The sequence below is a fragment of the Pleurodeles waltl genome, chromosome 6 (genome assembly GCF_031143425.1).
Source record: "Pleurodeles waltl isolate 20211129_DDA chromosome 6, aPleWal1.hap1.20221129, whole genome shotgun sequence".
Taxonomy (NCBI): Eukaryota; Metazoa; Chordata; class Amphibia; order Caudata; family Salamandridae; genus Pleurodeles; species Pleurodeles waltl.
This window is the reverse complement of record NC_090445.1, coordinates 696248507-696271373: the sequence shown is the minus strand read 5'-3', so window position 1 is coordinate 696271373 and position 22867 is coordinate 696248507. Positions and strand designations below refer to the sequence as shown.

General features: G+C 44.4%; 1 protein-coding gene across 1 annotated transcript in view; it reads left to right on the top strand.

Annotated features, from left to right (window-relative positions):
• Nucleotides 1-22867, top strand: part of LOC138301682 (deleted in malignant brain tumors 1 protein-like) — a 78168-nt gene that overhangs the window by 20353 nt on the left and 34948 nt on the right. Inside the window, exons 3-4 of the mRNA XM_069242197.1 lie at nucleotides 14908-15237; nucleotides 22081-22410. Of these exons, the coding sequence (XP_069098298.1) occupies nucleotides 14908-15237; nucleotides 22081-22410 (660 nt within the window). The remainder of the gene's footprint in view (nucleotides 1-14907; nucleotides 15238-22080; nucleotides 22411-22867) is intronic.

Genomic DNA, 22867 nt, shown 5'->3' with positions numbered 1-22867 from the left:
CTAATGTGCCCTGTTTACTCCTTTCAGATCAGACTCTACCACTCAAAAAGTATATGAGGGCAGTCCTAATTCTAGTCTATGAAAGGAGCAGGCCACACAGTAGTGGAAAACTAATTTAGGAGTTTTTCACTACCAGGACATATAAAACACATATGTACAAGTCCTGCCTTTTATTTATATAGCACCCTGGCCTATGGGTTACCTAGGACCTACCTTAGGGGTGACTTATATGTAGAAAAAGGCGAGTTTAAGGCTTGGCAAGTACTTTTAAATGCCAAGTCGAAGTGGCAGTGAAACTGTACACACAGGCCTTGCAATGGCAGGCCTGAGACATGGTTACGGGGATCATTATGTGGGCAGCACAATCAGTGCTGCAGGCCCATTAGTAGCATTTAATTTACAGGCCCGGGGCACATGTAGTGCACTTTACTAGGGGCTTATAAGCAAATCAAAGATGACAATTGTGGATGAACCAAGGTTACTATATTTAAGGGAGAGAGCATATGCACTTTAAGACTGGGCAGCAGTGGTAAAGTGCACAAAGTCCTAAAACCAACAAAAACAATGTCAGAAACGTGGAGGGAGGCAGGCAAAAAGTCGGGGGATAACCACCCTAACCTGTCAGGTCTAACAATGTACAATATATATAATCTAGTCGGTGGCGGTCCCCACTGGGTAGTTATATTTAGGTCTGTATTTTCATTGGAAAAGCATTTTTGCATTCCTTATAACCTTGGTGCCTTTTGATGAATCTTTAAAAAAAAGGCTCATCCACTTCAGCTCCTTCCTGGAAGTTAACTCTCATCGGGGACTGAAAAGAGGAAGGTCCTAAACATGTTTTCTTATTCATTTTTGTATAAGAAAATTGAACAGTGATAACCCAAAAATTGCTGAACATAAATACACCAGGTTTGGCAGAAAGCTGGAACTGCATCCAGAAAGGGTGCTCTTAGTGATTTGGTGTAAACCTGTTCAGGAGTTTTAGAGGAATTAAGGCTCAAAAACATTGTACATTTTATGCTCCAGATCTGATTGGCTGCTCCATCAACAAAGATGTGGCAGTAGCCATTTGAGGATACAGGGACTGAGGCCTTAATCATGAAGTTAAGGTTAAAAAAGATATAAGGGGCGGTAGGGAAAAAACAATTTAAACATTTTTTTTTAACCATAAATTTGCAGTTTATAAGCAAATTTAAAGTGTGAGCTCTAGCACTATTTAAAAAAAACAAAAAACAGGGGTGGGTCAGATTCTGAGGGATGGGGGGCCGGAGCAATCTATTTCATAGGGGATGAGATATGTGGACTCCCTGAGCCTCATCCCTGGCCTGATATATAAATAAAGGAGAGTGAGCCACACAGCCCTCCCACCAAGCCTCTTTGGTGACCCCACCCCCCACGGATACCATTTAATTAAAGGGGATGGGTTAACACAGCCCCATCCACCTGGAAACAGTTGCAGTTGCTGGCAGGAGCTGAAGAGACAATGTTGCAGAAGTATTCATTGCTTCTTTGTTTCAGTTTGTAGAGTTCCTGGATAGTCCAGATGCAGTTTCATCAGTGAGAAGGTGAAGTAAAGGATGCAGTGGATTCCTGCTGGAGTCTTGAAATCCAAATCTGAAGAGAACCACCCAATATAGAGACCTTAAATAGCTCTGTAAAGGGGATTGGTCAGCTACACAGGTAAGCACCTATCAGGGGAGGGCTCTGATGTCACCTGCTGGCACTGGCCACTCAGATGTTCCGAGAGGGCCCTGCCAACTTGTAATCCAAGATGGCAAAACCCAGGGACCCTCTGGAGGAGCTCTGAGCACCGCCCCTGGGGTAGTGATGGACAGGGGAGTGATCACTCCCCTTTCCTTCATCCAGTTTCACACCAGAGCAGGGACTGGAGGTCCCTGAACCGGTGTAGACTGGATTATGCAAGGAGGGCACCATCTGTGCCCTTCAAAGCATTTCCAGAGGCCTTGGGGGACTACCCCTCCCAAGCCTGTAACACCTATTTCCAAAGGCCGAGGGTGTGACACACCTCTCCCAAAGGAAATCATTTGTTCTGCCTTCCTGGGCTTGTGCTGCTCAAGCAACAGGAGGGCAGAGACCTGTCGGAAAGGTTGCAGCAGTTGGGGCTGCCTGGAAAACCTCAGAAGGCTGCAATGGCAATACTAGGGCCCCTCTAAGGAGCCCCCAGAGTGCATGGAATCATACAACCAATGCTTACAAAAGCATTGGGCTATGATTCCAACATGTTTGATACCAAACATGCCTATGTTCGGATTTACCATTATGTAGCTGGACATAGGTAGTGACCTATGTCCAGTACACATGTAAAATGGTGCCCCTGCAGTCACGAAGTCTGGGAAAATGGTCCTGGAGGTCATGGGGACACCTTTGCTAGTGCTGGGGTGCCCTCACACACTGTTGCATGCTCTGACAGGATTCAGCCTTACATCAGTTTTTAAATGCAGATGATTTGAATGCAAGGTTTTATATGTTATTAGTTTTTTCAATTTCATGAAGGTTTCAGAGTTCTCCTTTTTTGCATAATTTATGCGTCACTCTAACCCTGAAAGGGTTTTGTTTTGACTTATACTGGGCGCTCCCTTGTGTCTGGCTTAAGCTAAGCCCCTCTGAAGAGCTCTAATGAGAAGAAACAATGTGTCAGGCGTTGCTTTTACTTATTCTAGGTTGGCTGAGATTGTATTTTACCAGTCCAAAGCTGTAATATTGTGCCTGGAGTGGTAAATGGCTTTTGTCATTTTACAGCTCTGCTAGTTTGACACTCATGCTTAAAGACTTTGCTGCACAAGCAGCAAAAGACTTTGTCCCTATCTAGCTCGGCATGGATAGCACTGTGCTGATCCTATGCTTAAAAACATTTCTAGATAAACATACATTTGAGGTGAGCAAATCTAAGCTGTTGCTGGTTTGCAAGATGCTCCTTACAGGAGATACTCTCCACCTAACCTTGGGAACTACCCAGAGTTCTTTCTTCATTTTTGCTTATATATATACATATATATATATATATATACATATGTAAAAATATATTCACTGACAAAACCAAAGGTTATAGGGACGTTATGAATTCACTCAAGCCCTAAGGTGAGTATAACTCATGCTCTCACCATGCGCAGTTTTCTTATCAATAATTTTATGGCAAATGTTGCAGTGATAATGTCAAAGATGCCATGGAAGATGTAATTATTGATATAATGTGTGGAATAATTAGCTGTGGCAAAGGCGCGAGTTATAGTTACCTTAGGATGCCATAGTTAACTGAAATAACTCTAACTATAACTGCTGAATTTCAATAGTTTTTGACACCTTTGTTTTTTTCCAGTGAATTACATAGTTTTTTTACATAAAGTAATTTTAATTACTATACATTAATCCAAACTCCAAAGCGCGTGGCCCATGTTCGTGCGCACCTGAGGTTGACCCAGGGTCTTGCCAGTTGCCAGGCCCTGCAATCAAGCCCTTCTAACCACTAAACCGTGTCAATGGATGGGTGAGTGCTTGCGTGAGTGTCTGAGTGGGTCTGAAAGTGGGTGTGTGACTCTATGAGTGGGTCTGAGTGGGGGGGGTGTGGGCCCATGAGTCTCCGAGTGCATGTATAAGTGAATGAGTTAGTGTACGAATAGGTCTGAATTTGTTTTTACATTTTTTTTGCATATTGTCAAATATCTTCGAATATGCGAGGATATTCGAGAATATTGGGGCATATCTTGCATGGTGAAGAAAATTTATTTTAAACCCATAATTTGACCGTAGCACGCCCCTGCATCACAATCCTGAGGTCAAGATACCTCAACCCTGACCCCTTATTCTACTCAGCATTTCAGATTTCATCCCCAGGGACCCTCTACTTTAATATAAAATGGCAGCCACAACCTTCTAGTCAGGTTGTGGCCAGCCAAATACAGTGCTTCTATTTGTGCGTGCATTCACAAAACTGTGAATATTCACAATCTAATTGCGTCTAGATGTACACAAATTTGGATTTTCCTTCATTTCTTATAAACTACTGAACGGATTTACACCAAATAACCAAAGGCACAATCTGCATACCGAAAGCTAGCTCTCTGCTAATGTTGGTGTACTTCCTTCTGGTAGTTCGGGCTGTAGTTGAATTCAAAGGTCCTAAGGGAATTAACATGGGAAACGCAAACTTTTCGATCTCCCTCTTTTTGTCAGCCCCCGCTCCACAGATCAACATGAAACTTTCCGTCCTCAACAAGAATCACTGTGGACATTTTTTGGGAAAAGTTTGTGAAGATTAGTCAAATGGTGCCAAAGAGATAGACAAGTCAAGAAACGCTATTTCTATGGAAACATGGTCCTAACTATTACTACCTAGTGGCAACTGCCACTACGTAATATATATATTTATAAACTATATTTTTGACACCAACTGATAAACAGTCATGAAATATTCCAAAGCAAAAAATTTCAGCCACTTCTGCTCCTTTCTGGAAAGTGTTTTGGTGATCCACCAACTGTTGGCCGAGAAAATGGAGAGCCCCAAAATGTTTTTTTCCCATTCATTTTTCAATAGGAAAATTGAAAAGTGAAAACTGCTGAACACAATTACAACAAATTTGGCAGAAAGCTAGCACTCGGTCCGGAAGGTGTCTTTTTTATAGACTTTGATTAAATCAGTTCAGTAATTTTTGAGAAACTAAGGCTCAAAAACATTATATATTTACAACCTGTAGGAGCCGCAGAGCCACCAGATTCTGATTGGATGACACCACATCAACAAAGTTATGGCAGCAGCCATTTTAAGTCTCAGGGACTAAGGGCCTGCTTACGGGTCTGGCGGTCCTAGGACCTCCATATTTGTGGTGGCTGTCAGACTGCCACGGCTGTGGTGGTCTGACCACCAGGTTACAAGGTTGGCCACCAGACCTGCCAATCTACTGCCGTCCCCACCATGATCTCACATCCCAACGGGCTGACCGTGGTGCAGATTGTATTCAGCCAGGGTGGTGCTGAGCTCAGCGCCACCCTGCTGATTACAACCTTGCTCTCCGCCAGCCTTTTGATGGCAGTTCTATCACCATGAAATGGCTGGCAGAGAACATGTGCAGGGGACCACAGGTGGGCCCCAGAACTGCACATGCCTGTGGCATGGCAGTGCAGTGGTCCCCTTGCCCAGCACACTCAAAATGCACACTTGGTTCCTACCCATCAGCCTAGTGGGAAAGTTGATAGAGCCAGTGGGAACGTCTTCAGTATGGCAGCGGTCATCCCGTTAGGAGTTTGGCAGATGGGTGTTCCTGTCCAGAAATCTCATAATTGGCCCTAAAGTCCCTAGTCGTGAAATTAAGATAAACAATATATAGGGGGCACAAGACAGATACCCTACCCCTGTGGGACTGGTAAGGGGTCCCCGGGCCAATAGCATATGTTTTTTCAAATTTTCATGGGAATTTGTGGTAGATCCATGAATCTGCTTCAATATCTTTTTTCCAAATATTGTGCCCCGCCCCAACAAAAAATGAAGCCCCCTCAAAGTGTCTCAGGAGCCACGAGAGCAGCGAATCCTTCTTTATGGGATGGAGGTGGTGTTGGCCCACCCATGCCTCCCTGAGGCCCTGGTGGCCCTCATTTCTTCAGGCAGCTATTAAATTATAGAGGGGCACAGCCTCTATCCTCAAGCCTTATTAAGGTCCCATGGCCCCTGTACCTGGGACACAAATTAAGATTAAGGGGGAGGGTGTCAGCTATTGTATGTCCCCAGAGATCCCATCTCTGATGCCGGCTCTTGTGTGGTGACCCAGGGACCCCAGAGATTCCTTGGCCATGAGAGTTCATGTAAGGATGTTTAATGTGCTGACACCCAGATGGAGCAGGAAGCTGTTCCTTCAGGGTTGGGAACACATTTTCTTTCTCTGTAGCTCTCTTGTGGGCAGGGAAACAAAGAATTGCTGCCACCCCAGCAAAGCAAAAGAAAACTGCATCACTGAGTAGAAAGAATGCTGGCTCCTGCACCCGTTATTGTTAGAGGTAGGGGAGCTGGTGGATCTGTGGAGTCTTGCGGCTCCCCTTGTAGTCCCCAAAGTTAAACATGCTGTAGGGTGCTTGGGTGGGGACATGGGCACCAAAGTATTATTTTTGAAAAATTGACATTTACTGGCTTGCAGGTAGCCAGCGGGGAATGGTTGCCCTGGGGCTCCCACCGCAACCCAAAATAGTAAAAAAAATGTTCTTGAATCCTATTAGTTGGCACTGGGGCACCCTATTTATTTATTTTTTTAAAGCAAAAATGACTGCTGACTTCTTTGCAGCCTATGAGGTCATTTGCAGGGAGCCAGCGGTGCAGCATTGGGCCCTCTAGTTTTGAAATACCAAATATGGTGTGAGACTATTGTTTCTAGGAACCAGGGTAGGGCTCTATTGTACAAATACCCCTTGTAAATGAAATGTTCTCTGACAGGTTGACTGCCTCTTACCACACTGTGCCTAAACAGTATAACTCATTAGAGATAAGAGTCAAAATCACCTACCAGTTAACTTTTCTTCGAAGTGATGGCGCATGAATATTAAGTCTTGGTGCCTGAAAGATCTAAGCAGCTGTGCCTACAATGTAGGGGGTATCATGACAGCCCAGCCATGAACAATGGAACAAGAAATATCAACAACACAAAGCAGGTGACCTGAAAATTAACAGATTGGATTCACTTTAGAAACTGATGGCTAACCCTAAGTGTGTACTTTAATGAGATTGATTTGATAGACTGAATACAGATTGACGTATTTTGTGTTAGAGAAATTCGCTATTGTCTCTCCATTCTGCTGTTAAAAACATATAACAAACTTAACAAAACCCCAAGGGGACATATAGCTAGTTCATTAACTTCCACAAATGATAATTTGTTATATTATGGCAAACACATACCTTCAGAAGCACCCTAATAAATACTGCACCTTGGATGCTGAGATGGCTGAACATTTCCCCATAGTCAAAGGCAAGCCCTATAATGCTCAAAATGTTTTGACATTTTCATATTCATTAGTTTGACAAGCTTCTGTAGTATCTACAATATTAAAAATATTATATTTCCCATCTAGGGGTAATTACATCAACTACAGCGCCAGAACCAGTATCAACAACCACACAGCCAGGTAAAGAAAGCCACACATTAGTGGTAATCACTAGTACATTTTAAATGTATTGAATGTTGCCATCTTTGGAATACAAAGTGACTTTCCTTAGACTACTAAAGATACATTCCTCTGACTTTGAGTATAATGACGGATTACTTGTGTCCTAAATAAATAAACTTACCAAATTTCAAAACATTTGATTTGTGCTTAAGAAAGGTGTCAGAACCATGTCTAGAAGCCAGTGTTAAGGGCAACCTCATGTGCTGTCCAAAATTTTATTTGCCCACCTAATACATGGATTGGTGTACGTTGCCTGATTAGCTCTGCAGTCCTTTGAATTAAAATCCTTTAGCCTCTACCGCCACTGTGAAGTGTTCTGGTGTCAGCTTGTCACACATTAAAACCCTTTACAGCAATCAGCGTGTAAGAGAGGATATAATTGTAGTAACCAAGCGCAATTCATTCCACACCCCACATGACACAAACACTTAAATCAAAAATTTCACAAATTATCTCCGATGGAAAGAGAAAGCACTGCAGTTCCACCATATAGCTAGACCCAGTGTTGGGTTTGGTTGGGGCTGTTGGTCAAGTTTGGTAACTGCATTAAGCACCCTACATTCTTTGCTGAACCAGAGTTCTAATGTCCGTCCTTGAGGGTTGAACTGGACCAAGGGCTACTGGAAGGGTTAATGAACCTAGGGACACCACATTGACTACTTCCTCATTGAAGCTGGCCTTCACTTTATTTGGCAGCCTGTAGATTTTGAATTTGACAGGCAAACTGTCATAAATGTCGATGTCATGGACACATCACTTGGTCTGTCTACATGCCAGGGAAAAAGCCCAGCAAACTTGCTAGTCAACTTATGAGTTTCCTTATCGTCCTGTTGGGATAGAGTACAAAAAAGTAAAGCTTTCCTGAGCAAGCTTTCTCATTGCGGGACAGGAGGTCTGGAAGGGACTCAGGCGGTCATTCTGACCCTGGCGGTAAAAACCGCCAGGGCCGTGGTCCGCGGGAGCACCGCCAACAGGCTGGCAGTGCTCCTTTGGGCATTCTGACCGCGGCGGTACAGCCGTGGCCAGAAACGTAAAGTCGGCGGTGTACCGCCGGCTTTCCGCTTCCCAGGGGAATCCTCCATGGCGGCGCAGCTTGCTGCGCCGCCATGGGGATTCCGACCCCCATACCGCCATCCTGTTCCTGGCGGTTTCGGCCGCCAGGAACAGGATGGCGGTATGGGGTGTCGTGGGGCCCCTGGGGGCCCCTGCAGTGCCCATGCCAAAGGCATGGGCACTGCAGGGGCCCCCGTAAGAGGGCCCCACTTAGAATTTCAGTGTCTGCTTAGCAGACACTGAAATTCGCGACGGGTGCTACTGCACCCGTCGCACCCCTTCCACTCTGCCGGCTCCATTCGGAGCCGGCTTCCTCGTGGAAGGGTGTTTCCCACTGGGCTGGCGGGCGGCCTTTTGGCGGTCGCCCGCCAGCCCAGTGGGAAACCCAGAATGACTGCCGCGGTCTGGCTCCCGCCGCCCGCCAAGCTTGGAATGACCCCCTCACTCTCTTTTTCCCTCAATCAACATGGTCATGTCAGCCCTGTCAAAGTGGGGATTCGGATGGTTAGCATGTATCATTCAATGAGGGTGTCTGGGGTGCCCAGCTCTGCTAGATAGGTAACCACATGTACCTTCTCCACTACAATTTAGGGCCCAGTCCTATTCTCTAGGAGGGCCCTGGGAGCCAATGGTAACCACCTACAACTTTTAGCAAGGTTGGGACATTAACAATGTCACCTTCTAATCACCCCATAGTCTGATCAGATCTTGACTGGCCTCCAGCTTTCTTCACATACTCAACCATTCTAGGATCTCAGGTCCAGTACATAGGCCACTATTTCCTTCTTGGGTTCCTTGAAACGTTTTCCCATTATTATCTCACAAGACTCAAAACACAACTCACAGGGTGCTCATGAAGAAGTTCAAAGTGGCTGAAACCCATTCCCTTCTTAGGTACCTCCCTGTAGGCAAATAGAAGGCATGGTAACAGGGTGTTCAGCTTACATCTCATGGGCTCTGACAGGTCTTTAATCATGCTTTTAAGTGTCTTATTGTACCTCTCAACACGCCTATTCATTTGGGGGTGTATGGTCTGGGGAACTTGTAGGTTAACCCACACTCATCCCCCCTGGCCTTCAAATAGGCAAAGATGAAGTTCTGTCCCTGTCTGAAAGGACCTCTTTGCGGACCAGTACTTTGAAAATGGTAAGCAGGGCTTAGGGAGCCCGGGAGCAGTCATTGTGCTCAGAGGCACTGCTTCAGGCATGATCAGCTACCATCATTCACCCTTTCAAAAAGTGTCCATACCTCTTGCAGTGGATTAAGGAGGCCTTAGGCAGTCACCCTGTCTTTCCAGTGGCTTGTATGGTTGTGCAGGAACAAAGTAACTCATTTACTTTCTCAGATATCTGGGGCCAATAGACAAGGACATCTCATGGGCCGAGTTGAGCAGAAAAGTTCTATAGTGCTGCTTTAGTGTCTTGCTATTGAATGAGATCCTGGTAAAGCCCTTGTTTTTTTGGTGGGAAAGCCCCAAGGAGGAGAAATATGAATTTACGCATCAAAGGATGGTCCCTTGCTACCCAGATACTATTAGTGTATGGTCTGAGGAACTTGAAGGTTACCCCACACTCATCCCCCCTTGCCTTCAAATAGGCAAAGATGAAGTTCTGTCCCTGTCTGAAAGGACCTCTTTGCGGACCCGTACTTTGAAAATGGTAAGCAGGGCTTAGGGAGCCCGGGAGCAGTCATTGTGCTCAGAGGCACTGCTTCAGGCATGATCAGCTACCATCATTCACCCTTTCAAAAAGTGTCCTTACCTCTTGCAGTGGATTAAGGAGGCCTTAGGCAGTCACACTGTCTTTCCAGTGGCTTGTATGGTTGTGCAGGAACAAAGTAACTCATTTACTTTCTCAGATATCTGGGGCCAATAGACAAGGACATCTCATGGGCCGAGTTGAGCAGAAAAGTTCTATAGTGCTGCTTTAGTGTCTTGCTATTGAATGAGGTCCTGGTAAAGCCCTTGTTTTTTTGGTGGGAAAGCCCCAAGGAGGAGAAATATGAATTTACGCTTCAAAGGATGGTCCCTTGCTACCCAGATACTATTAGTGCCTTTGTCCAGTAAACGTTTGGGCCCAAATTTATGTGGGTCTAGTGCATCTTTGTGCCACATTAGCGTCATTTTTCATGACACTAATGTGGCTCAATGAGGCCAAATTTGCCACGCCATATTTACAATGCGGCGAAACGCTTGCATTGCGCCACTTCGAATCCTCTTTTGCCACATCATGCCTGCACCATGCAGAATGTATGCAAGGAGGGCGTTTCCCCATTAGGGGGACCACAAACATGGTGAAGTGAAATCTATGAGATTCCAGTGCACCATTTTTTGTGGCATTTTTTAACACCTGCACAGAGCAGGCGTTAAAAGGAGGCACACCATTATTTATAATGGGCCTCCATGTATTTTGCAGGTTTAGCACCAACATTTTTAGTGCTAATCCTGCAACGTACAACAACAGCGGCAACAATTTTGAAGCTATTGTCCCTAACCTGAGCCATTCTGCGCCGCATGTTTAATATGACACACACAAGGTGGCGTTACAGGGGCGCGAGAAAAGTGGCATTCCATAAAATGGAGCGTCACTTTTCGTAAAATTGGGACTTAGAAGCTTTTTGTAGCTCTGATTTAATCAGCAGGAAAAGGCTGCAGGTTGTAGCTGGCGAGGGTTCCAGGAGGCCAGATACCTTCTACCTGAGGTCCAGATGGAGAGGATTTGCAGTTGCAAAGAAACTCATAGTGGGGGAAACCTGAATTTTCACAGATTGAAAAAAGGCTAGAAAAAAATTGCAAAGAATTTAAAACGAAAGTGTGTGCTCATGCAAGGGTTCTGAGCAATCTCTAGTAGCCTGTAACAAAGGCAACCTCACGTGCTGACCTAAACTTTATTGGCCCACATAATACATGGCCCTGTCAACTGTTTAGTACTGCAACCCTTTGAATAAAAAGTCCTTTGCATCACTATGAATCACTCTGGCGTCAGCCTGCCACACATTTAACCCCTTTACATCAATCAGCATGCAAGAAAGGAGAAAATTATAATAGCCAAATATTGATATTGTGGTCTAAGGTACATTTATGCTGCCACTCAAATGACACAAACACTTAATCCCAACTATTTATCCCCCAGGGAAAAAGAAAATAGTGCAGTTCCAGCATATGACTCAATCCAGTTTTAGACTGGGTTGTGCATCAGTTTTAATGACTATATGAAGGCCCCTGTAATCCACACAGAACCTGAGTTCTGGGGGCCCTCCTTGATGGCTGATCTTAGGTACCTCTACCATGGAACTGGACCAAGAGCTACCTGAAGTCTCAATGACTTCTAGAGCCATCATCTTGCTACTCCCTCATTGATTCTGGCCTCACTTTATCGGGCAACCTGTAGATTTTGGTTTGGACTTTCAATATCATGAACAACCACTGGGTGGGTTTAAGTGCCGGGGAAAAATGTCAAGCAAGCTTTTCAAACAACTGGTGATATTCCTTTTTCTGCTGCTGGGTAAGGAAACAAGAAGTTGGGTTGGCACACATGACATTTCTGTCTCTGTCTGGAAGAACCTTCTTAGGGATCCCTACCCTGATGAAAATGTAATGCAGGACCCTCAGGAGCACAGGTGCAGTCGTCAACTTCATATTCATTGCTTTAGGCTATCTAGTGGCATTATTATCTACTACCATGCACCCTTTCAAAAGATATCCCCACCTCTGACAGTCGATAAAGGGGGTGTTGGGCTGACCTCTTGTCTTGCCAGTGGCTTGACAGGTTGTGCAGGAACAAAACAACTCCATATCTTTCTCAGATATCTGGGGCCTGTAGAAGTGGTTAATTCATTTTGACCATGTCGTCACTTGTCCTAGGTGTGCAGCTAAGGGGATCTCATGGGCCAAGTCCAGTAGAAATGTCCTATAGAACTGGTTGACTGTCATGCCATCGGATGAGGCCCTGGTGAATCCATTGTATTTTTTGTGGCAAAGCTCTGAGCAAGAGAAACTTGAATTTCACCCAGAAAAATGGTCCCTTGCCAGCCACATACTTTGAGTGCCTTTGCCCAGTCAAGATTTCTTGATTCACACTTTGTCTCTTTTTGAAGCAGGACAAGGCTGCAGAGTAAAGCCAGTGAGGATGCAGGAGGCCAGGTATCTTTTTCACGAGGTCCAGCTGAAGAGGATTGTCATTGTGAAAAAGCTCAGAGAGGGGCAAACCTGAATTTTCAGCTGCAACCCACCTTGGTTGAAACCACCTGACACATTTGCCATTGTCCTCCATGAGGTTTATGGCACCTGAAAGTCCAATGTTTGTATTGATGGTAGTAGGTAGATAGAGTTCATAGATGGACATGACACAGGCCCAGGCAAGGATACCAGAAGCTCAGGAAAAAGCACTTGGAGGTCAGAAGTCACTCCAGTAGAGGCCAACACCAGGGTCCATTGCAGGCTCAGTTGGAATTGGTCACTTGGGCAGTTGCGAGAAAGGCCTCTTGTAGCTTGCTGTGTCCTTGTAACTTGAACTGGAGGTCAGTCTTAGGACTTTTGGAGTCTACTTATTTGTCCTGGATAGAGAAGAGTGCAAGGCCAGTCTTTCAGGGATCTTCTCAGGTTACAGACAGCAGATTCAATCCTCTTCTGATTTACCTCATGTCCAGTAGTGTTCTAAGGAGGGTACTGGGGATGCTAGATTTATGCTTGGCAACAGCTAGTGGGTGGGGATGAATCTTGGCTCCTCCCTAAACAACTGCGTACATGTTTCCACTGGTACCTCTACCTCTGCTAACTTGTGCATCCTGATGTAGACAGACCAAACACATGTTTCTGAGTCTTCTTTAACCTATCACAAATCAAACACATATTTACAAACAATGTTTAAACAGCAAATCCAAAAATATGTGTCTTAAGATCGCCATGCATTCAGTAGTTGAGCAACTGTGCAAACTCAAATTATAATCTAATTTTTCTTACCATTTCTTCTTTGGGCAGTTTTTTTCTGGCTATGTTCTTGAATTCTCAAAAAAGCCCACATAGATCTTCCATTATGTGCAACAACAAAGAACTGAAATATGCCAGTCTCGCTCCAGCTTGCAAAATGTGTTGTACTCCATCAGATATGACTGTTAGGATTGTTATTCATCGGGTACAATAAATAAGACTTAGGGCCTGATCATGAGCTTGGCGGTCACACCGCCATTCCTTGGCGGCAGCAGTCTCAATGACACTGTGGAGTCGGCGGTCTTTCACCCACCGTATTTAGATGTGACCGCCGGCCCAGCAGCGGTGTTTCTGACAGCGGTGACCCGGTGCAGGATGCAGTCAGCAATTTAGGAAACATTTTTCGATTAGTGTCAATGCAGGTGTGTGCATTTTGACTTAAAAATTGTATAATGTACACATATGCATGACACCTGTGGAAAAATATCCTGTATGAGTACTTTTCCATTGCTGAAGTCCGGACCATATGTGCCCAGTCCAGTCACTTGTACAAAAGTGTAAAATGTTCTTACCTGTATATTGGCCCCCACAGGGTTGTTTTTTCAGGGTCAAGTTTCTGCTGTGAAGGGGGGCCCTGGAGGAAGGGGTCCATGTCAGAGACTGTAGGGAAAAGCAGGAAATAGGTGAGCTTGCGCCCCATTTCCTTCGATTCTGCCCATCTTGAAGCAGGTGGTCTTCCCACCACAGTTGGCCAAGCAGAAAAGTGCTTCATAACTTGGAAGGGAGGAACCTTGTCTGTACTGCCCTCTGACAGCTGCTGTTCCCCATGCTGTGGTCGAACCAGTCAGGGAATGGTTGGTGGAGGCAGTGGGACTCTCGTGGTCTCTCGTTCACCCACCCACCAACATCGTAATTCAGCGGATGGACCGCCAACTAGGAGACCGGGGAATGTGACGCTGTTTCAACAAGGGCATTTCCGCCAAACTCTTAATTAGGCCCCTAATCTGAATTTTGCTCCAAAATGGGGACTACAGAACGATTTTCGTGCTTACCTCTTCAACGTCTCTATGTCTTATTATGTGCTGGTCTTCTTGACCTAGTAGAGTTTGTAAAACTGATCTGGGAATAAGTCTTTGTTGCACAGGTTGCTTAATTTCATTGTACAGTGTGTTTTTTTAAGCAAGTAACACAGGGCTTTTCCCTTAAATATAAGTCTGCATGTGTCCATTTCATGTTACCCCCAGGTTATTCTGTCCATCAAGGTATGTCCACTTCTTTACTTTTCTGAAATACCACATTATATCTATGATACAGCTTTAAAGCTGAATACCTACATCATTTTTATTTGATAAAAGATATGTTGGTATTATAAAAACAAAAAGGTACTCATCATAGACAATGAGAGGATTTTAGTAGAATACTAAGCCTCTTCCAAAAAGATTTTGTTATTTGTACTGATAATGCTCTTAGCATTTATGAAATTCGACAAAAATATAAATTTTATCCACCATACAGCACACATTGACGAACTATTGAGGCTATTTACTAAATGACTGTAGCACATGGATAATAGCCAAACACTGTCAATTGTTCTATAAATTCACTACAAGATGTACAAACGTTTCTCATTACAACTCAACTGTTCTATATAACTTTGTTTTTAATACCAGGCAAATATTATTAACAAGACATAAGATGTCTTACAGCTTTGCAAGGCCTTGTTTAACTTATGGTATTGCGCAATATATTTGTCTCTCTAGTTCCCAGAGATACTACAAGTATGGACTTACGCCTGGTTAATGGAGGACAGAAGTGTGAAGGTCGAATAGAAGTTTTCTATGGCGGAGTCTGGGGTACTGTGTGTGATGATTTCTGGAGTACAGCAAATTCACAAGTTGTTTGCAGACAGCTGGGCTGTGGAATTGTCCTGTCTTCGCCTGGAGCGGCTTTTTTTGGTCAAGGAACTGGAAGCATTCTTCTAGATGATGTACTCTGCAGAGGACAAGAAGCTCACCTGTGGGACTGTCCCAACAAAGGATGGAACATACATAACTGTCTCCATAGCAATGATGCAGGGGTTATCTGTTCAGGTATTTTCTCATTTCTTTTTTTCTTTAAAACATTCTCAGTCATTCCCTTCATTTGTGGTTTCCCAAAAAAAGCTACATTTACATTGGGTAATCACACTCTTAAGACGAGGGGTTTCTCTATATAGTTTCAGGCTAAGTATACTAAATTGACTGTTACGAGATGCACTTTGAGTCTCGGTGTGACTGTTTGTTGATGTCCCACACATGACTTTCAACTACCTCCTCATCTCACTGAATTTAGTTTCTGAAGGAAAGCTGTTGAGCTGCCAGGAAGAGAATCAGGGTAATCGTTTGAAAAACGTAGAAGATTCTGTGGATTTTTTTGAATTTCTCTGCAAATGCCACCAATGCTACGGGTGCCTTAGAATAGTAACTTATGTATTTGTATTGTTTTCAAAATTATGGTCTGCACACTGATACATTTATTAAATTTTGCTTTTACTTCCTTTGTATAAGCACTGTACATCAACTCTAACATGTTTTGAACTATTTCTAAAATAAATTTCAGATTACAAAAACATATTTTAGACAAATTTGATCCAAATGTATTCACCTTCTGCTCATTAACATCATCAGTTTAAGCACATCATTATAGTGCATTCCACTATTTTAAAATGACACTATACTCTGCTTCTTTCATTTTGCTCTTTGATTGCCATTTTGCTAGTAACCATCTATACAGCCTATGTCAGCAATTCAGCACTTCTCTGGGGGAACATCTTTTTTGAGCAAACAAAATATGCCTAGAGAGTCATGTGGCATACTTTAAAGGAATCAGCCTTGTCAGATGTCTTAGACGGCTCGAGTAATTATTGCTGAAGATACTTTATTCAATGTCAAGGATTTTACCACAATTTTTTAATGTTTATGATTATACCATTTGAATATGAAGTTCATAGTTAAGTTTAAATTCATAAAGGTTCATGTAATGTATATTGCAATTCACCACTCGGTAAGTAGGTAAGTATAGTTAGGACCTAGTTTATATAGAAAACGCATTTATAGTTTTGCTAATAATTTTGGTGCCACTTGATGAATATTCACAAACTTTTCCCCCAAAACTTTCAGGCTCACATCAGCTGCTGTCTGGAAAGTTTCAGGTTGATCTGTCAGGGGGTGGGGGGGAGAAAAAGGAGGGGTCCCAAAACGTGTTTTCCCCATTCATTTTTCCATAGGGATTTCGAACGCTGATAGCGCCCGAACCACTGGATGGAATTACACCAAATTTGGCAGAAAGGTAGCTCTTGGCCCAGAAAGAGCCCTTTTGTTGTTATTAGGTGTAAATCTGTGTAGTAGCTTTAGAGAAATTAAAGAAAATCCAAATGTGTATATATAAGGACGCAAAGGAGCTGCAAACCCTCCCGATCTTGGGATGAGATCTGAATGGATGTGAACACTTCAACAAGGAAGTTTTGGCAGCCATGTTGGAAAGTGCCATCAGCTGAGTCAGAGAAAAAGGTGTAAAAAAAAATATAAAAATAAAGAAGGGGCCATTGTAGAGTTACCCTGACCCCTTAACTCTTGTGCTGCCCCCCCGGAGCTAAAAAACATTTTTTTGAATGTCACCGTGATTCGTGGAGGATCAATGGATCCAGTGAAAATACAAAAAAAAAACAAGCATGGGCTCCCGCACTTGTTTAACTGTAGCTCCCTGGTGGGCCAATTCTTGACCTTTCACTGCCCCAGGGACTGCCGCTTCCCTGGGGCAAATAAAATTATGTGTAGTGGTCCTCTGCCACCCCTGCCCCAGGGACCATGACCTCCCCGGGGCTAAAATCAAAATGGATGTGGGGGGCGAAGTGCCCCCGCCCAGCCCCGGGGGACCACCACCTCCAGGGGCTATATTTAAATAGAGTGCAGGGGGGCTTTGCAGCCCCCTGGCAGCCCCGGAGACCAGCACCTCCCTGGGGCTCTATTTAAATAGAGTGCGGGTGGGCCGTGTGGCCCTTCTGCAGCTTCGGGGGCCACCATCACTCTGGGGCTATAATAAAAAGACTGATAGGGGTCTGTTTCACACCTCCACAGCCCCAGGGACCATCACCTCCCCAGGGCTATGCTTGTTGGAGAGGGACCACCCAGCCACTTATGGTCCTGGGGACCACCACCCCCCAGGACGGGCTCCTGCTATGTCCTGGGGGCACAATACCCACTTTCTGCAAGAGCGAGCTGTCAAACAGTCTCCCCCTTGGAGAAAGCGGAGTTTTCATCTACCTTCCCTGCATGCAAATATGCATGTGGAGAAGACAGATGAAAACATTGGCTCCACATTCAGGTAGCTGCTACTTAAAGCAGCTCCCTGCTTGTGGGAGCAATGCCGGCTCCCACAGAATGTGGGGAGCCAGCTAGAACCGCGGGGACCTTGAGGCTTCCTCCACGGTCTTGTCACTCTCTCTCTTCCATCCCCTAATGGGATGGAAGAGAGAGAGAGAGATAGTCATTGCAATGGTTTATCCATGCAACAACTACAGTAAGTAGTCACCTGTGGTGTAATGGTTAACCTCACAGCCCCTCACGCTAAAAGTTGAGGGTTCTAATCCAGGTGTGTCTGTTGTCATTTCCCTACTTTAATTTCTGTAAAAGTTAAAGGTTCACTGAAAGGTGATCTCACTCTTTTTAATTGTTAAATACATGTTTTCTTTCAATTTGTCCAGAAATATCTCATTCTCAGTATGTCATCCATCAAAGCATAAAAAACTCTCTATCTCTCTCTCTCTCTTTCTCTCTCTCTCTCTCTCCAATTTCTCTTTCATCCACTCACAGACCTACTCAGACCCTTATGCACCCACTCACAGACCCACTCATACTCATGCACCCACTCACAGACCCACTCACACTCATACACTCACTCACAGACCCAGTCAGACCCTCGTGCACCAACCCACGGCCCACTCAGACACTCACATACCCACTCACAGACCTGCCAAGACACTCACACACCCACTCACAGACCTACTCAGACCCTCGTGTACCCACTCACAGACCCACTGAAACCCTCACATACACACTCACAGACTCACAAAGAAACTGATGCACCCCATAAGACAATGATGTATCCACTCTCACACCATGACAGACACTCTCGCACCAACTCCTACCCCCAGATACACCCTCTCACAGCTATTCTCACACCCAGAGACACAGGCAGTGGGCAACTCCTGCTGCTCATGGCATAAGGGCCGTGCGCAGCATGGGTTTGGGTGGTTAGGGTGTTAGTTTGGCCGCAGGGCCTGGCCGCAGGTTGGATTAACATATGGTATTGAAAATTACTTTACGTTAAAAAAACATAGAAATTCTCTGAAAAAAACAATGGGCACAAGTTATAGTTACTTTAGATAACTATAACTATAACAGGTGAATTTCTACAGTATGGTACATTAAAATGGAAGCCTAACTATAACGTCTCTGTAACCTTTTTTTTTTTTTTTATTATTAATTTCTAAGTTTTTTAATTCTATTTCCTAACTATAACGTCCCTGTAAAATATATATATATTTATATGATATCTTTTGAGCATTTTGATGAATATTGATAAAATATTCCACTGCTCCTTCCCCGAATGTTTCAGGGGAATCTGTTCAAGCCGAGGGCACAAAAATGGGGGGGCTGTCTAAAAACATTTTTCCATAAGAAAATTTAACAGTGAAAAGTGCTGAACGGAACTACAAAGAAATTCAGCAAAAAGTTAGACCTTGGCCCAGAAAGTGTTTTTTTTTTTAATTTGGTGTAAATACATAAAAAAATGTCTGAGAAACTAAGGCTCATAACCTTTGCATATTTCACACCTGGAGGACCTTCTGAGCCACGAGTTTCTGAATGGATGACGCTACATCAACAAAGTTACAGTGGCAGCAATTTTAGGTCTCAGGATCTGAGCCCCTAGTTGTGAACTCAAGGTTAATAAAGATATGGGGGAAGAGTAGGGATATTCTACCCTGTAGGACTGCTGAGGTGTCCCTGGGCCAGTAAACACATTTTTTTATTTTATTTTAATGTGAATTTATTGTGGACCAGCGAATCTGCTGCAATTTCTTTTTTTTAAAGTTGGGATCCTGCACCAACAAAAAACAAACCCACCCCAGGGTGGGCCATAAGCCATGAAGGCAGCTCATTCCATTTAACAGGGTGGAGGTGGTATGCACCCACCTATTCCTCCCTCAGGCCCTGGGGTCCCCATCCCCGAATGCCATGTGATATACACACCACTGGGTGTGTTTATGTACCAGGAGTAAAAGCCCAGCAAACTTGCTAAACTGGTGACATTAATTTTCCTGCTGTTGGGTTAGGGTGGGAGAGAGTACAACTCTACTAAGCCATCTTTCTCATTGTGGGACTGCTGGTCAGGAAGGGACTCACTCTCTTTCTACCTCACCCAGCTCTCAACATCAACATGACCATGTTAGCCGTGTCAAAGTGAGGTTTCAGTTGACTGGCATGTATAATTCAATGTGAGTGTTTGGGGGTGCCCAGGTCCACTAGATAGGTAACCACACCTACCTTTTCCAGTACAAAATAGAGCCCAGTCCCATTGTCTTGGAGGGCCCTGAGAACGAGTAGTAACCACCAGTACCTCTGGTCAGGTTGGTACTTCATGAATGTCGCATCTACGCATACTATTGTTTGCTCAGCTCTTGGCTGACCTCCAGTTTTCTTCATTTACTTGACCGTCCAATGATCTCAGGTCACATACATGACCCACAATGTCCTGCTCGGGTTCCTTGTGATTTTTTCCTATCCCTTCTCTCACAAGGCTCACAGGACAGCTCACAAGGAACCCATTAGGAAGATCAAAGCGTCTGAAATCTACTCCTTTCTGTGGAACCACCCTGAAGGCAAATATCAGGCATGGTAAAAAGACATCCAACTTAAATCTTCTGGGCTCTGATAGGTCCACTATCATGCCTTTAAGGATCTTGTTGATCTTCTCAACAATACCATTGGTTTTGGGTGATTTGGTGTGGAGAACTTGTAGGTTACCCCACACTCATTCCATATGGCTTTTGAGTATGCAGACATAAAGTTTGTGTCAATGTCTAATGTCTGGAAGGACCTCCTTGGAAACCCTACTTTGGTGAAAATGTCAAGCAGGGTCTGGCCTCATAGGCTCATTCACCATCTTCAGGGGCACTGCTTCACAGCATCTAGTGGCATGATCCATTACTATCAGGCACCCTTTCAAAAGGTGTCACCAATAATGGCAGTGGAATAAGTGGAAGCTTAGGCTGTCCTCTTGTCTTGCCACTGGCTTGAAAGGTTGTACAGAAGCAAAAGGGCCCTTCACTTTTTCAGTTAACTGGTGCAGTGTAAGTGGTTACCTAACCTCTCCCATGTCTTTACTTGCCTCAGGTGTGCAGCTAAGGGGATTTCATGGGCCAAGCCCAGTAGAAAGACCCTATAAAGCTAGGGGACTATTAGTCTGTCAGACAGGACCTGGTGAAGCCATTGGTTATTTAGTGGGAAGGCTCCAAATGGGAGAAACCTGAATTGCACGCACCAGGATGGTCCATCACCAGTCGGGTACTTCTTGCACCTTTGGCCGCTCAAGATTTCTTCATTCTCCCTTGGTCTGTAGCTCAGATTTCTCCAGCGGGGCAAGGCTGCAGGCTGTAGTTGATGAGGGATCCACAAGGTTAGATACCTTCTGCATATGGTCCAGCCAATGAGGATTTGCCATCTCAATAAAGCTCAGAGTGGGGAAAACCTCCATCTTCACCCCAGATGCAACGCATCTTGGGCAGATCAGCCTGGTAGGTTTGTCCCTGTCCTTCCGAGGTCTTGGAGCCAGAAAGGTCCCCGGTTTTCAGTGGTGGTAGATGAAATCCACCAACACCTAAGCAAGGTTTCCAGGACCTCAGGAACAGCACATGGGGGTCAGGACTCACTGAAGTAAAGGCCAACAGCAGGGCAGGTCTAGTTGAAACTGGTCAGCTGGGCAGTTGCAAGAAAAGTCTCCTGTAACTTGTTTTGTCCCTATAGGCTGAACAGTCGGTCATCTTTATGACCCTTGGAATCTCCATATTTGTTCTGGATACAAGAGAGTGCAGGTCCAATCTTTCAGGGCTCTTCTCAGGTTACAGACAGCAGATTCAGTTCTCTTCCAATTTTCCACAGGTTAAGGGTGTTCTAAGGAGGCACTCCGGATGCCACATTTATGCATGACACCAGGTAGTGTGTGTACGGGTGACTCCTGGCTCCTTCCAAACCTCATGCATCCTAATATGTCAATCTTTAGTTACCCTAAATAACTCTCATTCATTACTTTGCCAGAAGAAAGACCCCTTGCACCAATCACAAATCCAACACATATTTACAAACACTGTAGTGATTGTTAAATTTAAAAAACTCGTAAAAGGTTTTAAGACCTAAAGGCATCTAATATTTGGACAACTGTTTAATCTACTGTCATAGTTTTCTTGTCCTTCCTTATTTTATCTTTGGACACTTATTTCTGGTGTTGCTCAAATGTGAATTTATCTTAAAAAAACAGAAGACAAGAGGTGTTTGGCAAAACAGGAACAGTTTCTTTAATGAAACATTACGGCTGGGAGAGCAGTGATAGAAATGGGGTCTCGTGACTGTCTCTCAGTGCACAATCAATCTGAGTGGTGTTTTATACATTTCTTTAGGTGCAATAAAACAATTACAGCATTCCTTCCTGAGTAAAGAATGTGACCAGTTATCATGGACCAGGGCCACAATCACGGCAGGGAGGGGTAACTGCATGGGGAGGTAATATCTTTGCGCAAGCATTACCAGGATTAGCAATCCAAAAAATAAAGAAATGATCTGCAGTTTTTCATGACCTTCTCTATCTCATAGTATTGTACATTATGTTTGGCCTTGTAGGTCCCAGAGATACTGAAAGTGTGGACTTACACCTGGTTAATGGAGGACAGAGGTGTGCAGGCCGCATTGAAGTTTACTATGAAGGAGTGTGGGGGACTGTGTGTGATGATTTCTGGAGTACAGCAAATTCACAAGTTGTTTGCAGACAGCTGGGCTGTGGAACTGTCCTGGCTTCTCCTGGAGGGGCCTTTTTTGGTCAGGGAATCGGAAGCATTCTTCTAGACGATGTACTTTGCAGAGGACAAGAAGTTCACCTGTGGGACTGTCCCAACAAAGGATGGAACAGACATAACTGTCTCCACAGCAATGATGCAGGCGTTATCTGTTCAGGTATTTTCTATTTTGTTTTTTGTTTACAACATTCCCAATCATGCCTTTCATTTGTAGTTTCCCACAATAGGTAAATTCACTTTGGCTAACCTTAATTTTAGGAGCAGGGGTTTCTTTTTTTAGGTTCTGGCTGAGTAGACTTATCAACAGTTACCCTGGCAGTCTCAGTGTGAGCACCTGTCGAACTCCCATACATGAATGAATGCAGGGGATTTGCAGAGCGCACAGCTTCTCAGAGAGTATCCCAGCTCTAAAAGCATAATGAAATGCACTAAAGCACTGAACTCCTAATCCCTAGAAAAGAAAAGCCAAATTTTCATTCACCTTCTGAAGGCATCCTCAAGAGGAATCATCTGAAGATTGCATGGAAGCGTGTACCATGTTTTAGCAGCAAGGAATGAAAAGGATTAATCACCCTTACTCAGCCGCTTAACACGGTTAACAAGTGACAGCACAG